General features: G+C 38.2%; 2 protein-coding genes across 6 annotated transcripts in view; one reads left to right on the forward strand and one right to left on the reverse strand.

Annotated features, from left to right (window-relative positions):
- Positions 1-4,948, forward strand: part of AK5 (adenylate kinase 5) — a 253,833-nt gene extending 248,885 nt beyond the window's left edge. Inside the window, exon 14 of the mRNA XM_060084682.1 lies at positions 4,880-4,948. Coding sequence (XP_059940665.1) covers positions 4,880-4,948 — 69 coding nt within the window. The remainder of the gene's footprint in view (positions 1-4,879) is intronic.
- A 5,569-nt stretch (positions 4,949-10,517) lies between these two features.
- Positions 10,518-17,580, reverse strand: part of ZZZ3 (zinc finger ZZ-type containing 3) — a 112,674-nt gene continuing 105,611 nt past the window's right edge. For all 5 annotated transcript variants that reach the window (XM_060089976.1, XM_060089977.1, XM_060089978.1 and 2 more), the window contains 3 exons: positions 14,772-14,906; positions 12,111-12,211; positions 10,518-11,809 (listed from right to left, as the gene is read on the reverse strand). In XM_060089976.1, coding sequence (XP_059945959.1) covers positions 11,665-11,809; positions 12,111-12,211; positions 14,772-14,906 — 381 coding nt within the window. In that variant the 3' untranslated portion in view covers positions 10,518-11,664. The remainder of the gene's footprint in view (positions 11,810-12,110; positions 12,212-14,771; positions 14,907-17,580) is intronic.

The following is a 17,580-nucleotide window of genomic DNA, read 5'->3' on the forward strand; positions in this document are numbered from 1 at the left end:
AGTTGATTTACGATGTTGTGTTAGTTTCAGGTGTACAGCAAAGTGATTGTTATACATATATATTTATATTCATTTTTTAGATTCTTTTCCATTATAGGTTATTACAAGATATTGAGTATAGTTCCCTGTGCTATACAGTAGGTCCTTGTTGGTTATCTATTTTATATTTTTAATTTTTAAAAATATTTATTTATTTATTTATTGGCTGCTTTGGGTCTTAGTTGCGGCACACAGGATCTTTTGTTGCAGCACACGGGCTCTTCATTGCGGTGCGTGGACTTCTCTCTAGTTGTGGCACACAGGCTCTCTAGTTGTGACACCCGGGCTCAGTAGTTGCAGCATGAGGACTTAGTTGCCCCACGGCATGTGGGATCTTAGTTCCCCGACCAGGGATTGAACCGGGGTTCCCTGCATTGCAAGATGGATTCTTAACCACTGGACCACCAGTGAAGTCCCTGGTTATCTACTTTACATAAGGTAGTGTGTATATTTTAATCCCAAACTCCTAATTTATCCCTCGCCCATGCCTTTCCCCTTTGGTAGCCATAAATTTATTTTCTATGTCTATGAGTCTATTTCTGTTTTGTAAATAAGTTCATTTGCATCATTTTTTTTAGATTCCACGTATAAGCGATATCATATGATATTTGTCTTTCTCTTTCTGACTTACTTCACTTAGTATGATAATCTCTAGGTCTATCCATGTTGCTGCAAATGGAATTATTTCACTCTTCTTAATGGTTGAGTAATATTCCACTGTATATATGTACCACATCTTCTTTATCTATTCATCTGTCAATGGACACTTAGGTTGCTTCCATGTCTTGACTATTGTAAATAATGCTGATGTGAACATTGGGGGGCATGTATCTCTTCGAATTATAGTTTTCTCCAAATATATGCCCAGGAGTGGGATCACTGGATATCTAGAGGATACTTTCTAGATACCTATCTAGAGCCAATCTCTGAGGAAACAAATGTTTCTGTTTGATTATGTCAACCTATTCCTTAAAAACCATTACCCGACTCCCCCTTATTCTTATATAATAGTCTATTAGCCTCTTTATAGTCAACCTCTTTTTATTATTCCAGCTTCACTCCTTGCTACTCCCACTAAGTTCAACCATCCAGCTATTTTGAACTGGTGGATGTAATATACAAGGATGTAGTCAACAAGTACAAGGACTTTGGAGTCAGAGACCTGGGTTTGAACCAGGTGTCTGACACTTGCTTAGCTGTATGACCTTGGGAAATTTAATTCATCTTTCAGGACCTGAGTTTCATCGTCTGTGAAATGGGGATAACAATACCTGTTGCCTAAGATCATTGTTAGAATTACCTGTTTGTTTAAAAGCACTTGTGCTAGGGGGGAGGGGAGGATGGAGCAGGGGTTGGAAGAAGGGAGCAAGTGAGAGGAGAGGGAATGAGAGAGGAGCAGAAAAGGGAGGGTGTGATAGATGGAGGGAGCCCAGTAGGGAGTGAGGGAGTGAGCAAAGCAGGGATGGAGGGATGGACGGGATTAAGAGAGGGCAGGAGGGAGGGGAGAAAAGGAAGGGAGAAAGTAAAGCAAGGGTGAAAGTGAAAAAAAAATAGCACTTATGCTTCATTAGTAGTAAAGTGTATTATTTTTCACCATAGTTTTTTTTTTTTTTCTGTGGTACGCGGGCCTCTCACTGTTGTGGCCTCTCCCGTTGTGGAGCACAGGCTCCGGACGTGCAGGCTCAGCGGCCATGGCTCACGGGCCCAGCCGCTCCGCGGCATGTGGGATCTTTCCGGACCGGGGCACGAACCCGTGTCCCCTGCATCGGCAGGCAGACTCTCAACCAGTGCGCCACCAGGGAAGCCCTAAAGTGTATTATTTTTAATGATGATGACGATGACAACTTGCCTCAGGAAGCTTCCTGCCCTCCCAAGATTGTATAAAGTATCCCTTTATCCAGAGCTCCTGTGCTTACCTGACAACAGTGTGAAATCCTGTTGTCTCGACCCTTGAGCTGTGAGCTCCTTGAGAGCAGGACCATTATGTCCATTTCACCGTGGTTTCTCCAGCATGTAATATATTGTTGGCAGCCAGAAGATGTTTGTTGGTTGAAAGGGAAAGGAAGAAGAGGTAAAGCAACAAGCAAGGTGCTATGAGGGACAGAAAACCACAAAGTCCCTGCCCCCGCGATGGAGAGCCGCCAGCCAGGGAGACAAACCAACTGCGGGTTGCTCTTTAACCCTCCTGTAAGGATCAAGTATGATACGTTTATGGGGAAGAGGGGGAGAAGCTGAAAAAATGTTTTTAGGTTTTATTTTTTTTCCTTGTTGTGAGATACAGCATACATACAGGAATGCATAAAAGTTATATGAAAAATTTGAAGAATTATAAAATGAACACCGTGTAATCATCATGCAGGTCAAGAAACAGCAGTCACAGAAGTTCTGCCACATGTCTCTCCCTCCCAATCAAATCTCCCTTCTTCTCCTCAGGAAGTAACCATCCTGACTTTTATGATAATTATTTCCCTGGTTCACTGTGGTTTTATCATCTGTGTATGGAGCCCTAATCGATATAATTTAGCTTTGCTCATTTTTGAACTTCATATAAATTGAATCGTACTGAATGCATATTTTTTCAACTTGTTTCTTTCCCTCAACCTTGTGAGATTAATCCATGTTGCTGGATGTAGCTGTAGTTTGTTTTTTCCATTACTATAGTATTCCATTATATGACTATGCCACAATTTATCCATCTACTGCTGATGGACATTTGCAATTTTTCCGGTTTGGGAAGACTACAAACAATGCTTCTACAAACATCGTTATTATCTATTTTCTAGGATATTTAAATGTGTACTTTTTTTTTTTTATCTGGCTGTGCTGGGTCTTAGTTGTGGCACACGGGATCTTTGTTGTGGCGTGCGAACTCTTAGTTGCGGCATGTGGGATCTAGTTCCCTGACCAGGGATTGAACCCGGGCCCCCTTGCATTGGGAGCGTGGAGTCTTACCCACTGGACCACCAGGGAAGTCCCTAAATGTGTACTTTTTTTTTTTTTTCCTTTTGAGCATTCACTCTACCTCTGGAATCCCAGGGGTTGTAAAATCAAAACTCATTTGCACAAAGAAGGTAGACAGGAACTGAAGCAATCATCTAGAGTTTCTCAAAGTGCGGTCTGAGATGACCCACGTCAAAATCATCTGTAGAACTTGTTTAAATTCGCGGATTAGAAGACCCAGCCGAAACTCACCAAATGAGAACCTCTGGAGATGAAGTATGAAAAAGCTGCATTTTAGCAAGCTCACAACCCCGCCCCTTCCACGAGTCTCATTTGGATCACCAGGCCTCTACTTTCTATGGATGCTACATGTGCGGTGGGACAAATCTCAGTGGTTGGCACAATGTTAGGAAATGTTGCGAGGAGGGGGTGGTGGTGCTTTCATGCCCGGGAAATCAGCTCCCTCCTACTTCCTTTGTTGTTGGCTCCTTGCCCTGGCGTATCAACAATCTCCAAGAGGGCTCTGCCCTTAGCGCTTAGCACACCTGCAAGTTGAGGTCTCAACTTTTGCTTTCTTTTCCACACCCGTCCTTCTCATCCCCCAGCCTCTGCCCTGTTCCTACCCTGCTCCAAACACTCCAGAACACTCAGAAGTCTCATTTTAACTAACTCAAAGCCTTTCCGTGACTTTTAACAATACTTTATCTACCTCAATAAGCACCTAGCTCTTGCTGTTGTTGTTAGACAGGCTGTAGGTTCACAACAAACTTGAGCACAAAGTAGAGTTCTCATATTCCCCGTGTCCCAAAACACACACAACCTCTCCCACTATCAACACCCCACACGGAGTTCCCCGGTGGCCTAGCGGTTAGGATTCCGAGCTTTCACTGCAGGGGGCCTGGATTCAATCCCTGGTCGGGGAACAGAGATCCTGTAAGCCGCGCGGTGTGGCCCCCCCCCAAAAAAACCCCCCAGAACAAAAATATCCCACACAGGAGTAGCACATTCGTTATAACTGATGAACCTACATCAACACATCATTACCATTCAAAGTCCATAGTTTACATTAGGGTTCACTCTTGGCGTTGCACGTTCTATGGGTTTTGACAAATGTATAGCGACATGTATCCACCATTATAGTATCACACAGAATAGTTTCACTACCATAAAAATCCTGCATTCCACCTACTCATTTCTCTCTCCCCCCAGCTCTCGATCTTTTTTACTGTCTCCACAGTTTTGCCATTTTTCCATTATGTCATATTGTATGCAGCCTTTTGAGATTGGCTTCTTTCATTTAGTAATATGCATTTAAGTTTCCTCCAAGTCTTTTCATGGCTTGAGAGCTCATTTCTTTTGAGCACTAAATAATATCGCATTGTTTGGATGTACCACAGTTTATTTATCCACTCACCTAAGGACATCTCGGTTGCTTCCAAGTTTTGGCAATCATGAATAAAGCTCCTATAAACATGTGTGCAGCATTTTGTGTGGACATACGTTTTCTACTCCTTTGGGTAAGTACCAGAGCACAGGCTGCTGGATCATATGCTAAGAATGTTTAATTTGTAAGAAACTGCCGAACTCTTTTCCCAAGTGACTGTACCCTTTTGCATTCCCATCAGCAAAGAATGAGAGTTCCTGTTGCTCCACATCCTCACCAGTATTTGATGACGTGTTTTAGATTTTGCCCATTTTAATAGGTGTGTAGTCGTGTCTTGTTTTTTTAATTAGGCACCTAGTTTTTAAACAACTACTCTTTTCTCTGTGATTTTGGAGTCCTGTGTTTTAAAATTTTGCACAGCAACTTATAAGCGGGTAATCTTTTTATTACTAAAAGTGGCCTTATTTACAAACATTTCTTAAGACTAACTTTCTCTTTCTTTCCTTTTTAACATAGATAAATGCAGAGGGGACGCCAGAGGAAGTTTTTCTTCAACTCTGCACAGCTATTGACTCTATTTTCTGAAGGCAAAAATGCATGTATGTTAAGGAGAGTGGAGACAGAGAAAAATATTGAAAGTTCATCCCATAACACTGTATGTTTCCATTTAAACCTTTTGTATGCCCCCCACCCCCAAATCCTGACATTGCTGTTTGCTTCCCAGCTTGACCCAAGAGGTGTCTGGAAATCATGCATGGTGTATTTGGTATTATCCAACCTTTTCTTCCTAAGTCAGACAGCTGTCTGCACTCACAGCAGCACACTTTTTTATCACCTCTGAGCTAAATTAGTACATGAACAGCAGTGCAGTGCCCATCTGTGTCAGTTGTGCCTTCAGGACTTACTAGAGTCTGATCATTCGGTTCTACTCTCGCAGATAGGGAGGAGTTAGCATCCCTAACGCCCCATCACATCTTCCTTCCTCTTCTGAAGATTTATCTCTTGTTACCTGATTAAGGCCCTTAAGATGGGGGGCAGGCCTGGGCCTCTTCCTCTGGACGCTGTTTCCTCAAGTCTCATCCAGCTCAGAGCTGAAGAGATTGGGTTGACGAGACCACCCACTGTTCATAACAAATTTGATTAAATTTGAAAAAATGTGATGAGCTTTTTTATATGTGAAATTGTATAGCTTTTCCAAGATAGCAAAATCTAGACTAGTCACCGGTAACATTTCTCTATTCATTTCTATGATACTGGCTACTTGGAATAGTGTCGTATTGGCTAAGTGAACAAATTGAATAAATTATCTAATAACCTAGTCTCTTCTATACCTGGTGGTGCATTGGGGGAATTATACGTTAAAACCAATGACCACACAGAATTTAAAAGCATGCGGTGGTTTGTTATCACATTCACTGGACTAATGTCAACTTATGGCTTTGGTTTTAAATGATTATCTATTTAGTTACCAAGCAAGTAAGAAATATAGTAACAAAACTGACCTGGGTGGAAAGGGCATGTCAGTACACCATGTTTAACAGATCCCAATGCTGTATCTGTTCCATACAGGCCTTTTCCAGGGGTTTGCAAACCCTTTATCCGTATGTAAAATTGTGTTTCCTCAAATCAAACCGGTGAAGTTTGGTTTCTCTTCTGTGCTATCAGTTGCCAAATAAGAGTTTCTTATATATTCTACTGGAATAACTGCATCTTCCACTCAGTCACTAGAAAAGACCATAGTTTCCGTTTGCATGATTTTTTTTCTTCAATGGTTGTGCAGATAAGGATCCATTTCTGGGACAGAATTGTATTTTTTAAATCTTTTTTTTTTTCTTGAAATGGATATGTATAAATAAAGTAAATGGAACACAGGATAACTCTTTTTCTATTTATTTGTAACTCACATCATTCTGGAAAGCATTTGAAGCCTTATTCCAAACAGAATTAGAAGCAAACACAGTAAGAGTTGAGATTTATGATATGCTCATATGGTTTTAATTTTGGCCATAGGCCAGTTTTGAGCTATTACAGAAAGAACTTCCAGTGTAATTCATGATACATGGTATTTCCTTTTACTCTAGCAGTCATTCTTAAACAGAAATGTCAGTGTTTGCTAAAGAAGAAATTAAATTTCTTTGGTTACAATTACGCCTCTATTAACAAAAGGGGGCATGTTCCTACAACTCACACAGTTGTCAAATACTTCATTACTACCCCGAGTTGTAACACTCTCTACAGGGGAGGACAAGGAGTATTTGAGCAAATCAGAAAAAGAGAGTTACAGGATGAAAATTATCAGTTGTGCCAGAAAACACAAAGTGACTCTTTGTAGGAATTAACATTCTTTAAACACATACCACATATTGGTCAACAGCCCATGCCCACCACAGCTTTGATAGACAGCAGGGCAGCAGACAAGCCCAGCCATGGCTTTTATGGCTGCAGTTGGCCACCCTCTTGAAAAAGATCAGCAGGGGTAAATGGCTTTGCCCGGAAGAAGAGTATCTAGAGGTGCAAAGCAAGTCTTCTACAGAACTGTTAAAACAGGTTGACTGACTTGAATGGCTTGATATGACATCACTGAAGTCACTAAAGCAGGAAAGGACCTTAGAGGCCTCTGCCCCTCGAAGAAGACCTTGTCTGTATGTAGAAGACATCAGAACACAGTCCAAACTCCTTCACAATGATCTACATTCAAGGCCTCACCTGATCTGGCCCTCTGCCCTCTCTCACCTCAACAACTACCACTCGCCTCTTACTCATTTGGTTCAAGCTACACTGGCCCTCTTAACGTTGCCTGAACAAGCTAAGCTCTCTACTGGATCAGGGCCCTTGCCCTTGCTCTCCTCCTGCCTCTTCCTCCAGATTATCCACAAGCCTAATTCCCTCACTCCATTTAGGTCTCTGTTCAATTTTACCCTTGTTGTTGAGGTGTTCTTTGATTATTCCCTCTAAATGGCAGGCTGGTCCCGATCCGTCCATCTTTTTTTTTTTTCAAGCATTATTTTTCTTCACAGCATTTATGTCTGCGTAAAATTACATAGTATTTTTTATTTACTTGTTTACTGCAGGTCTTCGGCATTAGAATATAAGCTTCAGAAGGGCAAGGCTCTGTATCCTCAGTCCCACACATAGCAGTCATTATGGAGAGCTAACATTTAAATCCTCTGAACCTTAGTTTTCTCATCTGTACCATGGAGGTCACAATAGTAAGCAACCTCATAGAGGTGCTGTGCTGATTAAACAGGTTAATAATACATGTAGATCATTTACTAGTTCCCAGTGCTCAATAAGAGGCAGTTCTTTGTCAACATTTGTTGAGGGTCTCACTTCCACAACTGAGACTAGGACCCAGAATTTCCATGCTAGTTAACATTACATCACTCTAAAAACATGGCAGAAAATGGGGTCCCAGAGAGAACCAAAATCTCAGCCACCCAGGTTTGAACCACATCCTCCAGATAAAATAGGATGTAATGATCCTTTATTCCTCCCAGAGCCCTGTAAAGGAGATCTCCTGAGGCAAACCCTCTAAGGGTCCCACAGAGGCACTCACAGACACACTCAGACATAGGTGGTTTCTCTAACTTCCTAGAGAAAAATGTAACCAAAACATTGGTCCTACTACCAATAAATATTTATTGAGAGTCTACTAAGAGCCAGGCCCTAGGGATAAAGATAGACACGGATGGTCTCTGTCCTCATGGAGCTAAATGTGACACCATGTTCAAAAATCCATTTAATCAGCTACTTGAACTGTAGGGGAAAAGGTTGTTTTTTTTTTTTTTTTTTTTCCTGGGATCATATAAACAGAAGCCCATTTTTCTTCAAGATGTGAAATAAAAACAAACCTTTAGAACCTAAATAGGACATAATCTTGTGTAAAAATCTACTTATTATCTGGAGGCTTTCAATCTACCCAGTGTACCTAGAATAATGCCCTTCAAACTTTGTTATCCACAGTAAGAAGTACAGTTTATATAGCATGCCACTCTTATGTTTATCACTAACATAGAAATTTGCAAAGTATTTATCCTTAATACATGTCATATATTATTTTTTTAATTTCATAAAAAAATGTTCCTCATACCTCAGTAAATTGTTGTGTTCTGCAATTTAATTTAAACGAAAGAGAAAAGGAGAGAAAAATGGACACAGCATACTATTAGGTTAAGTGAGAGGCACCAAATATGCATGGAAACAAATCGTAACTGAGGCAGAAGACCCAAGTCTTCAGTCCCAGCTTCACCTAAAGCCTCATGACCACATGTCTGCTGTCAAATTAGAATATGTAAATTATGTGTTTTCCTAATTCGTCATGGGGCAGATGATTTCACAGATCGATGGGTTTCCCCATCCACAGATATGCTGCTCTATTCTGAGCTATAAACCTGGACGTGTGCTCACGTTTGTACTCTAGGGTGCATACCACACCAGAAGAAAAGACAGAAAAGCAACTCCTGCACACATCCACCTCCACCATCTCTGAGACCCCTGACACAAAGGGAATATTCTTGCTCAGACGCTGACTCTGAAGCAATCTGTCTGGGTTAAAATCTAAGCATCACCACTTTACTAACTATATGACCTTGGGCAAGTTACTTAACCTCTCTGGCTAGATTTCCTCATATGAAAACAGGATAAAAATGAACCTGCCTCATAGGTTGTACGAATTAAATTCGTTACCGTATGCTTGCTTGGCACATAACAAGCACCCTATCCGTGTTTGCTATTATTCTTAGCACACATCACACACCAACCAAAATTCCCTCTGCCTAAAAACATTAAAGCAGTGGTTTTAGGTGTCATTAAAAGTTCCTTCAGTTCTTAGCAAATAATTTGAGCAGAATATTTCAGGAAATACAACTGACCTACTGAATACTACTAAATAAGTGATGCTTTAACAAGTAGGTCTATGTTGTCTTTTACAACCAATGCTTCTGTGTAGGAGATGGAAGACCTACTTGCAAATGAGAGCCCTGTGCATTCCTGCAGTCCTCACATTAAAACAACAACAAAACACATTACCACTACTACTACCCTTTTAAAGCCATGAGGACTATTTGCTTGGAGCTGAAAAATGCAAAATAAACACATCTTTGCTCAAGCAGAAAATAATCCTCTTTGTTACTCAAAATTCTCAAAATCTTTGTCCTTAAAAAAATACATTTAAGTGGATTTATTTTGTCTATTCTTCTTATATAAATATCAATTGTATCACTCTTTCAAAGCATACTTCATACTTTATGGGATTTTTGAATGGCTCTGAATGGCTCTCCAAAACTGACTGGTATTACTTCTATGCAAACATAGAAGTTACAGAAGTTACCATCAAGTGCTACTTCAACTTTACTACAAGCTGAAGGTAGATCTTTGGCATATTCACTTGTAGTTTAATAGCCAAATGCCCAGAATGTTAATGATTCCCCTCTTCTTGCCCCAACTAATAATTCCAGAGCAAAAACTCTAACTCAAGTCCATTTCCTTTTCTTCTGATGTGATATATTTTATCAAAATCATCAGTATTCTTTAATCAATATATTACTTTAAAATTCTCATATTTCTATAGTTAAAATTATATTACTTTTCTCAATTAAAAAAATTCAGGGTATGATTTCAGTACCCTGCAATGTATTGAAGAGGACTGGTAAATAATGTCCCCTTGATTTCAAATTGGAAAAAACAGGAGACTCTAAAAATTGCATCAGTATACTTAATCAATCTTAGAATATTTATATTTTCTTTTCCAGTAGTCAATAATAATTTCCACGGAATACAGTGATTTTCAAAAACCCCTTATTTAACACATGGGGGGCTTATTTCATCAGAAAGAATGATGGTTAGGTTAAAAGTTTTCAACCTAAGTTTAGTTTTCACATCTGGACATTAATAATTGTCTTTTTCTTTAACCATGGTACATATTCTTTTTTGTTAACCTAGTTTAGTGTTTCAGCACACACACTGAGTGAAAACATTACCATCTTTTACAGAGCTTCTCAAGTTTACCTTCTTTTCCATCATATAGCCCTTACTCTTTTTTAAGGGACAGATAGGTAAAGGAAAAAAAAAAAAAAAACCTTAAAAAATTGTTTTGGTTTTAATACTAGTAAAAATAAAATCCAAAATCTAACCGAAGGAAGTCACAACAAGCATTCTATAATATAAACAGACAGTATCCACATAGTTTATTTCTCACAGTTCTTCTGACAAATGAACATTATTCAAGAACATACTGTATACACAGATAAGAAGAAACATACAAAATGTTTTAAATGATGCACAACAAAATCCAGCAGTATAAAAGAATGCATGTGAACTCTTGCTCACTGCACAGACTAAATTTAATCACTTGTTTAAATAGTAATAAAAATACAATCTTTTATGGATCTTGTGCAGACTACAAAAGAGGGAAATTATTACCATATATATGATTTTTCTATTAGGCAGTTTTCTTCAATGAGTTGCACTGACAACTCCAAATACAGAGGCAGAAGGCTGTGTATTTTAAAGGAATTAATGTTGTGAATTAGAGACTTTACACAGTTACTACCACTGGCACTTTTCACCATAGTTTGTACACATCACATGATCATCTTATATAACATTACATGTAAAAAATATATCTGAGTGACAATTTCATAACATTCACACACCATGAGTTGGTTAAGGAAGCAATGCCACAGTTGCCTCCTGTAGTGCTTCACTGTTGGTAATAAGGACAGTTCATTGTGGTTAAAAGAAATTAGACATCAATATGGTTAAGCAGCTCCAATTTACTAAAGGCCATCAGCGGCCACCACTGGGACAGTGAGTTCTTTTAAAGTGTATATATCCTAGAAGCAAACACCATCATTGGTTAAAACTTTGTCTAAGGAAGTCAGTTTCTGTGCTGGAAACTATTTTCACAAAACTGAAAGCTACTAAACTGTTTTAATATAAATACTTTGTCTTCTCATTAGCATAGTTATGACCAAGTTCTTTGAAACCTTTGGAATTTACTCTCTCTTTAATATGTGCTCTCATTTCCATCTCACCCATTTAAGATCACCACCTAAAAGGCTTTAAGGTGGTGGTGAGAATTTCACCAGGGAAACCCTTTTGCTCACCAGGAATGTTCAGCTGTTGAACAGTGATCTAGAGCAACAACGGTGCAGAGCTGTTGACGAGAACACTCAGGAAGCTGTCATGCTGTGAGTGTCATTTCAGGGAAAGTAGAGAATCTTTCCAAACTGTGCACATAATTCACAATGATACCATTGCTATGTGTTGAAGAGGACTAGTATACGATGTTCTCTTCCATGTCATCTGTTTGCTGGAAAGTAGTTTGGGTCAAGGTAATTATAACTGGTGCCCTGGGACACACAGTAGTCTCTGTCTAAGAATGTCTCTGACCTATAAACAGGTTCTAGTTGGTGATCTTCCTTGTGAATATCTGTTTCATGAAGGCTGAAAAGAAAACACACACACACACACAAACACATCATTACATGGCATTGGATGCATTTTGGTCTAGATATTATCAAACTTCCTCACAGCTCTACCTGTTTAAATCCATTAATCTATCAAAATCTCTAATGGAAAGTTACTTGAGATATGGTGTCATTAAGGAGTATTTCTTAATTGTCTAGAATAGCAAAGTTCAACCCATTAAATGTGGTGATTTTCTAAGCAGTTTAGAAATCAAACTCACTAGTGTCTGAGAAGCTCTTGTCAAAATTTAAGACTTACAATGAAAGGTAACACTTACCAGTCTGAACAAGAATCACAGAAATCCAAAGACATTTCTGGAGGACAATCCTGGCAGTGCCACCGAACACCCTGGATAGGTTCTATGCCACAGTTATCACACTATTAAAGATTCAGAGAGAAAAAGTATTAAACTATATCGTTCTCAAGCTTTCTTTATTCCTGCTGGGCAACACATAATGTGCACATAGACATTCTCTCCTCTCTCCCCATGCACCATATAGTGGGATAACACAAAAAATGGTTATAAGTTAGGCACAATTTCTAGCAAACTAGCTGAAACTCTATCCATTCAAGATTGAGCTACAATACAGATGGGTGAGAGGAACATCATAATATGCTTTAATTTATTTTTAAAAATCTTAAGTAAATCATCGGCAAACTTGGGCATTTGGTTATTAGTAGCTATTGACTTGAAAGCTACCTCAGACCAGTGTACAATGACTGGGATTGAGAACCACTGACTTAATACCATAGTTAAAACTATCCAAATATGTTACAGAACTATTTAAAACAGGCTACCACAGCTAACATAAACCCAAGTGAACACAAAATCCTCTCTGAACTTTCATCGTACTGAGTTACTTTCCAAAGCCTTGAAGGCTCCTAATAACCAATGCCCACCCATGAAGAAAAGGCAAATTTAGCTCTTTCTCAGTGTTGTGGCAGTGTGGTAGCCCTCGATGTGTTCTGCGCAATCTTGGAAATCAAAGTAAATCTCATTTCTAGTTTCTTTGATCATCAGGCCAACTAGAGTGGCTGACAGACTGGCAAACAAGCCACAGCTGGGTCTTACAACAAAATTATGAGAAGTGGAGAGAGTTTCTTCCTGGAAAGACATAGCTGTCAATTAGGAAAATCTCTAAATGGAGAAGCAGGACCACTGAAAGATCAAGAAAATAAAATCATTTAATATAGTCTGGCTAATAGCCACTCCAGAGGATCAGAGGTGTAAGAATTTTGTTTTAAATTTATTAAGTCACAGCACACATCAGTATTTTTATGTGTACCACTACCAGCAAATCTGTAGTTCATGGTCTCAATTTTACTTCCTCCAATCCCACCAAGTATAGCCAGTTCTGATGTCTAAGGTGTTCTCAAACCTGTCAATCTCTCTATTTCTGTAGCCACCAGTCAAGTTCAGGACATTCTCATCTTTTGTCTAAATTAATGAAGAGAATCTCGAACTAGTCTCCCTGCCCTCAGCCTTGCTTTCTTCCTATCCATTCTCCATACTAATGCCAGAATGATCTTTTTCCCCCTTCACTTAATTTTTTTTAATTACATAAAAAATATACATGAACAAATTATTATTTAAAGAATTTAACAATACTGTAGTCAGAGATTAAGAGTTATCCACCTAAACCCACTGCCTTCCTAAGGGTTGTACTGTTTAAGGAAATAGAATGATCTGTCCAAAATGCAAATTTCATGTTACTCTGCTTAAAATCCTTCAAAGTTTCTCCAACATTTTAGAAGAATTTAAACTCCTTAGCAAAATTTCCAAGGCAACTAAATAGCCTCTCACTACTCTCCAGTATGCACGCTAGTCACACTCAACTAATTCATTCATTTAACTTCTCTAAATCACTTATGAGATGAAAACAGAATAAGGAAGGATGTGAGTCCATCTTGTTTACTGCTGAATCCCTAGCACTTAGCAAAGTGCCTGGAACATAAATGGATATTTCAAAATTTTGTGGCATGAATAAATGTATTTCTACTAGCCCCTCAAAAAACAGCAGAGATAACTGACTCTGAATGGGGAAAAGAAATTTCTGATCCATAAACAACAGCAACAACAAAAGAAATAGCTCTATGGATGAATGGATAAAGAAAATGTGTTCTCTCTCTTTCTCTATACACACACACACGCACACACACACACACACACACACACTGGAATATTATTCAGTCATAAAACAGAAGGAAATCCTGCCATTTGTGACAACATGGATGAAACCTAAGGACATTATGCTAAGTGAAGTATATCAGACACAGAAAGACAAATACTATATGATCTCACTTAAATGTAGAATCCAAAAAAGTTAAATTCACAGAAGCAAAGAATTAGAATGGAGGTTGCTGAGGGTTGCCAGGGGCTGGGGGGCGGGAGGGAGGTAGTGGTGGGCGTGTTGTCATTGGTCAAAGGGTACAAACTTTCAGTTATAAGATGAATAAGTTCTGGAGGTCTAATGTACAACACGGTAATTATAGTTAATAATACTGCATTGCATACTTGAAATTTGCTGAGAGAGCAGATGTTAAGTGTTCTTATCTCAAAAAAAAATAAAAGATAACTACGCGAGGTGAATTTTCTTTGTATCTTAAATTTTTTGTACACCTTAAATATGTACAGTTTTTATTTGTCAGTTATATCTCAGTAAATTTGGGGTGGGGGAATAGCTAGAAAAACTTCTCATCTCATATATTACCTCAAAGTATACCTGTATATTTTTCTTCTCTATCTTTACTGAATCATAAATCTCTTGACACCAGTAACTGTGGCACACTACTTTGTATAAATGAACAGGACAAGAGCTAAACTTACTTTTATCTGTGTGCTTGAAAGTCGTGGAGCTTAAAGCTCCGAAAACCACCTTAAATATATCTTATCATCCTTTTAAAAATTAAATGAATAGAAAAATTAAGTAGAATTTACCTTGAAGCCCACATGTTGCACAAATCCACTTTCAGCTTGCATTTGCTGAAGTTTCTGTTTTTTTAACTTTTTAAACTGTAATAGTTCCTTATATTCAGGTAAATTCCTATACATAATAGGAATACTTTCTTCATCCTATTGAAAAAAACAAAACACAAAACAAAAATGTTAGTTTCATAATTAAAATGAACTAGTATAAGAAATACTGATAAAGAATATTTTTCTATGGACAAGATATTTTTCACATTTAAGAGACCCTCAACCTTTTAGGGCTCACAGAAAATCAGCGCTACTATCAGCAGTATTTTAGACTAATACTTCTGGAGGTCTTCTTTTTTTTTTTTGCAGTACACGGGCCTCTCATCCTCTCACTAAGAAGTCCTAGAGGGCTTCTTAATGCAACAGTAATACTGAACTGTAGTAGGCATCTTCATAATGCAAGTACCAGGGGAACAAGGCGTGACTCCCACCTCTGTCATACACTAACGCAGTTCAACCCCATCCCAACGAGTTCATGGCGACTTGGAAGACTCCTTGTAATCTGCTTCTTCCTGATCTGCAGGAAGCTCCTCTTCTCCAATCTAACAGATTTTTAAGCTTCCTCAGGTAAATATGACATTTTCTTAACAACAAGCAAACTAATCTCTGCTCTGTTTTCTGCTCAGTACTCCCAATGATCAAGACAGTACATTCCTCTTACTCAAAAGGATAAACTTAAGTTACAAAGATTATTATTTACAATAAAGAAATGAACAGTAAAAGCTATATGAATTTGAAGTTGACAGATGAATCACTAACTGCTTCCTATTTTCCCAATTTATTTGTGCTCTGCTACCCAGGATCCATTTCTTCCCTTTGCTACCTCATGACTGATCCCATGGTCACTGATTTCCACAACCCTCCAAAAAGCATCCCCAATTCATTAATCCCATGGTTCCATCAATTCCCAATCCTGGACCAGACAACCCCTGCACCCCCCGTTCCTCCTGCTCTCCATGTTAGGTATTATTAACTACTATATTTATATTATATCAAGGAAACTGATGTTTATAGAAATTATAACATATGCCCAAGCTTACATAGTTAATTAGTTGCAGATTCAAGTGATTTGAACCCAGATTTGTCTATATAACTAACCCCTTACACACCTAGCAGCCCAAGGCCTAAATCTAAGTGTTATCCTTAATTTTATACTGTCATATCTAATATAACATAATTCTGTCACTATTTAACACTACCTAAAATCTCTCTCATATCAGTCCTCTATAGTATCCACTCCCTCCTCTGTCTCACTGTTGCTAAAAATGGCTTCCTCGCTATCTACAGTGTCAAGTCCAAAGTCCTCAGCTGGATAATGATTCTTTATAATCTCACACTTCACCTACCTTATCTCCCACTATCTTTCATCCATTTCAAATTCTTGTCAACTAAAGATGTTAAATTATAGCTACTGCCTTCCTATGTTACCCCTGAGAAAGACAACATAAATAATGTAATAAATATGTAATACCAATAAATATGATGTAACCCATATAATTAAATAATGTAGTAAGAAATTTTATAATAAAATGTATTAAATTTAGATATTTTAGGCAAATACAAAGAATACAAATTCTGCTAAATTTTTTAATTTGCATTTTAAGTCTAAGGGTATTATTAAATTTGGTCAACAAGATTAAGTTAGATATATGTATACATATAGCTGATTCACTCTGTTATACAGCAGAAATTAACACAACATTGTTAAGCAATTATACTCCAATAAAGATGGTAAAAAAAAAGTTAAATCACCTCACACCCACTAAGATGGCTACTATCAAAATTAAAAAATAGTAATAATAAGTGTTGGCAAGGATGTAGAGAAACTGAAACTTTTGTACACTGTTGGTGAGAATATAAAATGTTGTAGCCATTATGGAAAACAGTACTGTGGTTCCTCAAAAAATGAAACAGAATTACCATATGATCCAGCAATTCCACTTCTGGGTATATACCCAAAAGAATTTGAGAGCAGAGACTCCAACAGATATTTGTACACCCGTGTTCACAGCAGCATTAGTCACAACAGCAAGGTGGAAGCAACCCAAGTGTCCATTGACAGAAGAATGGATAAATAAAATGTGGTATGCACACTCAATGGAATATTATTTGGCCGTAAAAAGGAAGGAAATTGTGACACATGTTACGTGATGGATGAACCTTGATGACATTATGCTAAGTGATATAAGCCAGTCACAAAAGGACAAAAACTGTATGATTCTACCTATATGAGGTACCCAGAGTAGTCAAATTCAAAGAGACAGAAAGTAGAATGGTAGTTGCCAGGAGCTAGAAGGAGGAGGGAATTGGGAGATGATGTTTACTGGATGCAGAGTTTCAGTTTTGCAAGACATAAAGAGTTCTGGAGATTCGTTGCACAATAATGTAAACGTACTTTAACACCACTGAACTGTACACTCAAAATTGGCTGGTAAATTTTCTGTTATGGGTATTCAGCACAATTAAAAATTAAAATTCCATACTATTCAGCCATCAAAAAAAAAAGATAAAATCTTGCCAGCTGTGGCAACAAGGATGGACTTTGAGGGAATTGATGCAAAGTGAAATAAGTCAGAGGAGAAAGACAAATACCAAGATTTCACTCTTATGTTGAATATTAAAAAACATAAAATAAATAAACAAACAAACAAATTAAAACAAAAACACATACAGGTACGGAGAAAAGATTGGTGTTCTTTCCACAGAGGGGAAGAGTGGTAGGGGGAGGGAGAAATGGGTAGAGGGAGTCAAATGTATGGTGATGGATAGA

This window comes from Mesoplodon densirostris, chromosome 2 (genome assembly GCF_025265405.1).
Source record: "Mesoplodon densirostris isolate mMesDen1 chromosome 2, mMesDen1 primary haplotype, whole genome shotgun sequence".
In the NCBI taxonomy this organism is placed as follows: Eukaryota; Metazoa; Chordata; class Mammalia; order Artiodactyla; family Ziphiidae; genus Mesoplodon; species Mesoplodon densirostris.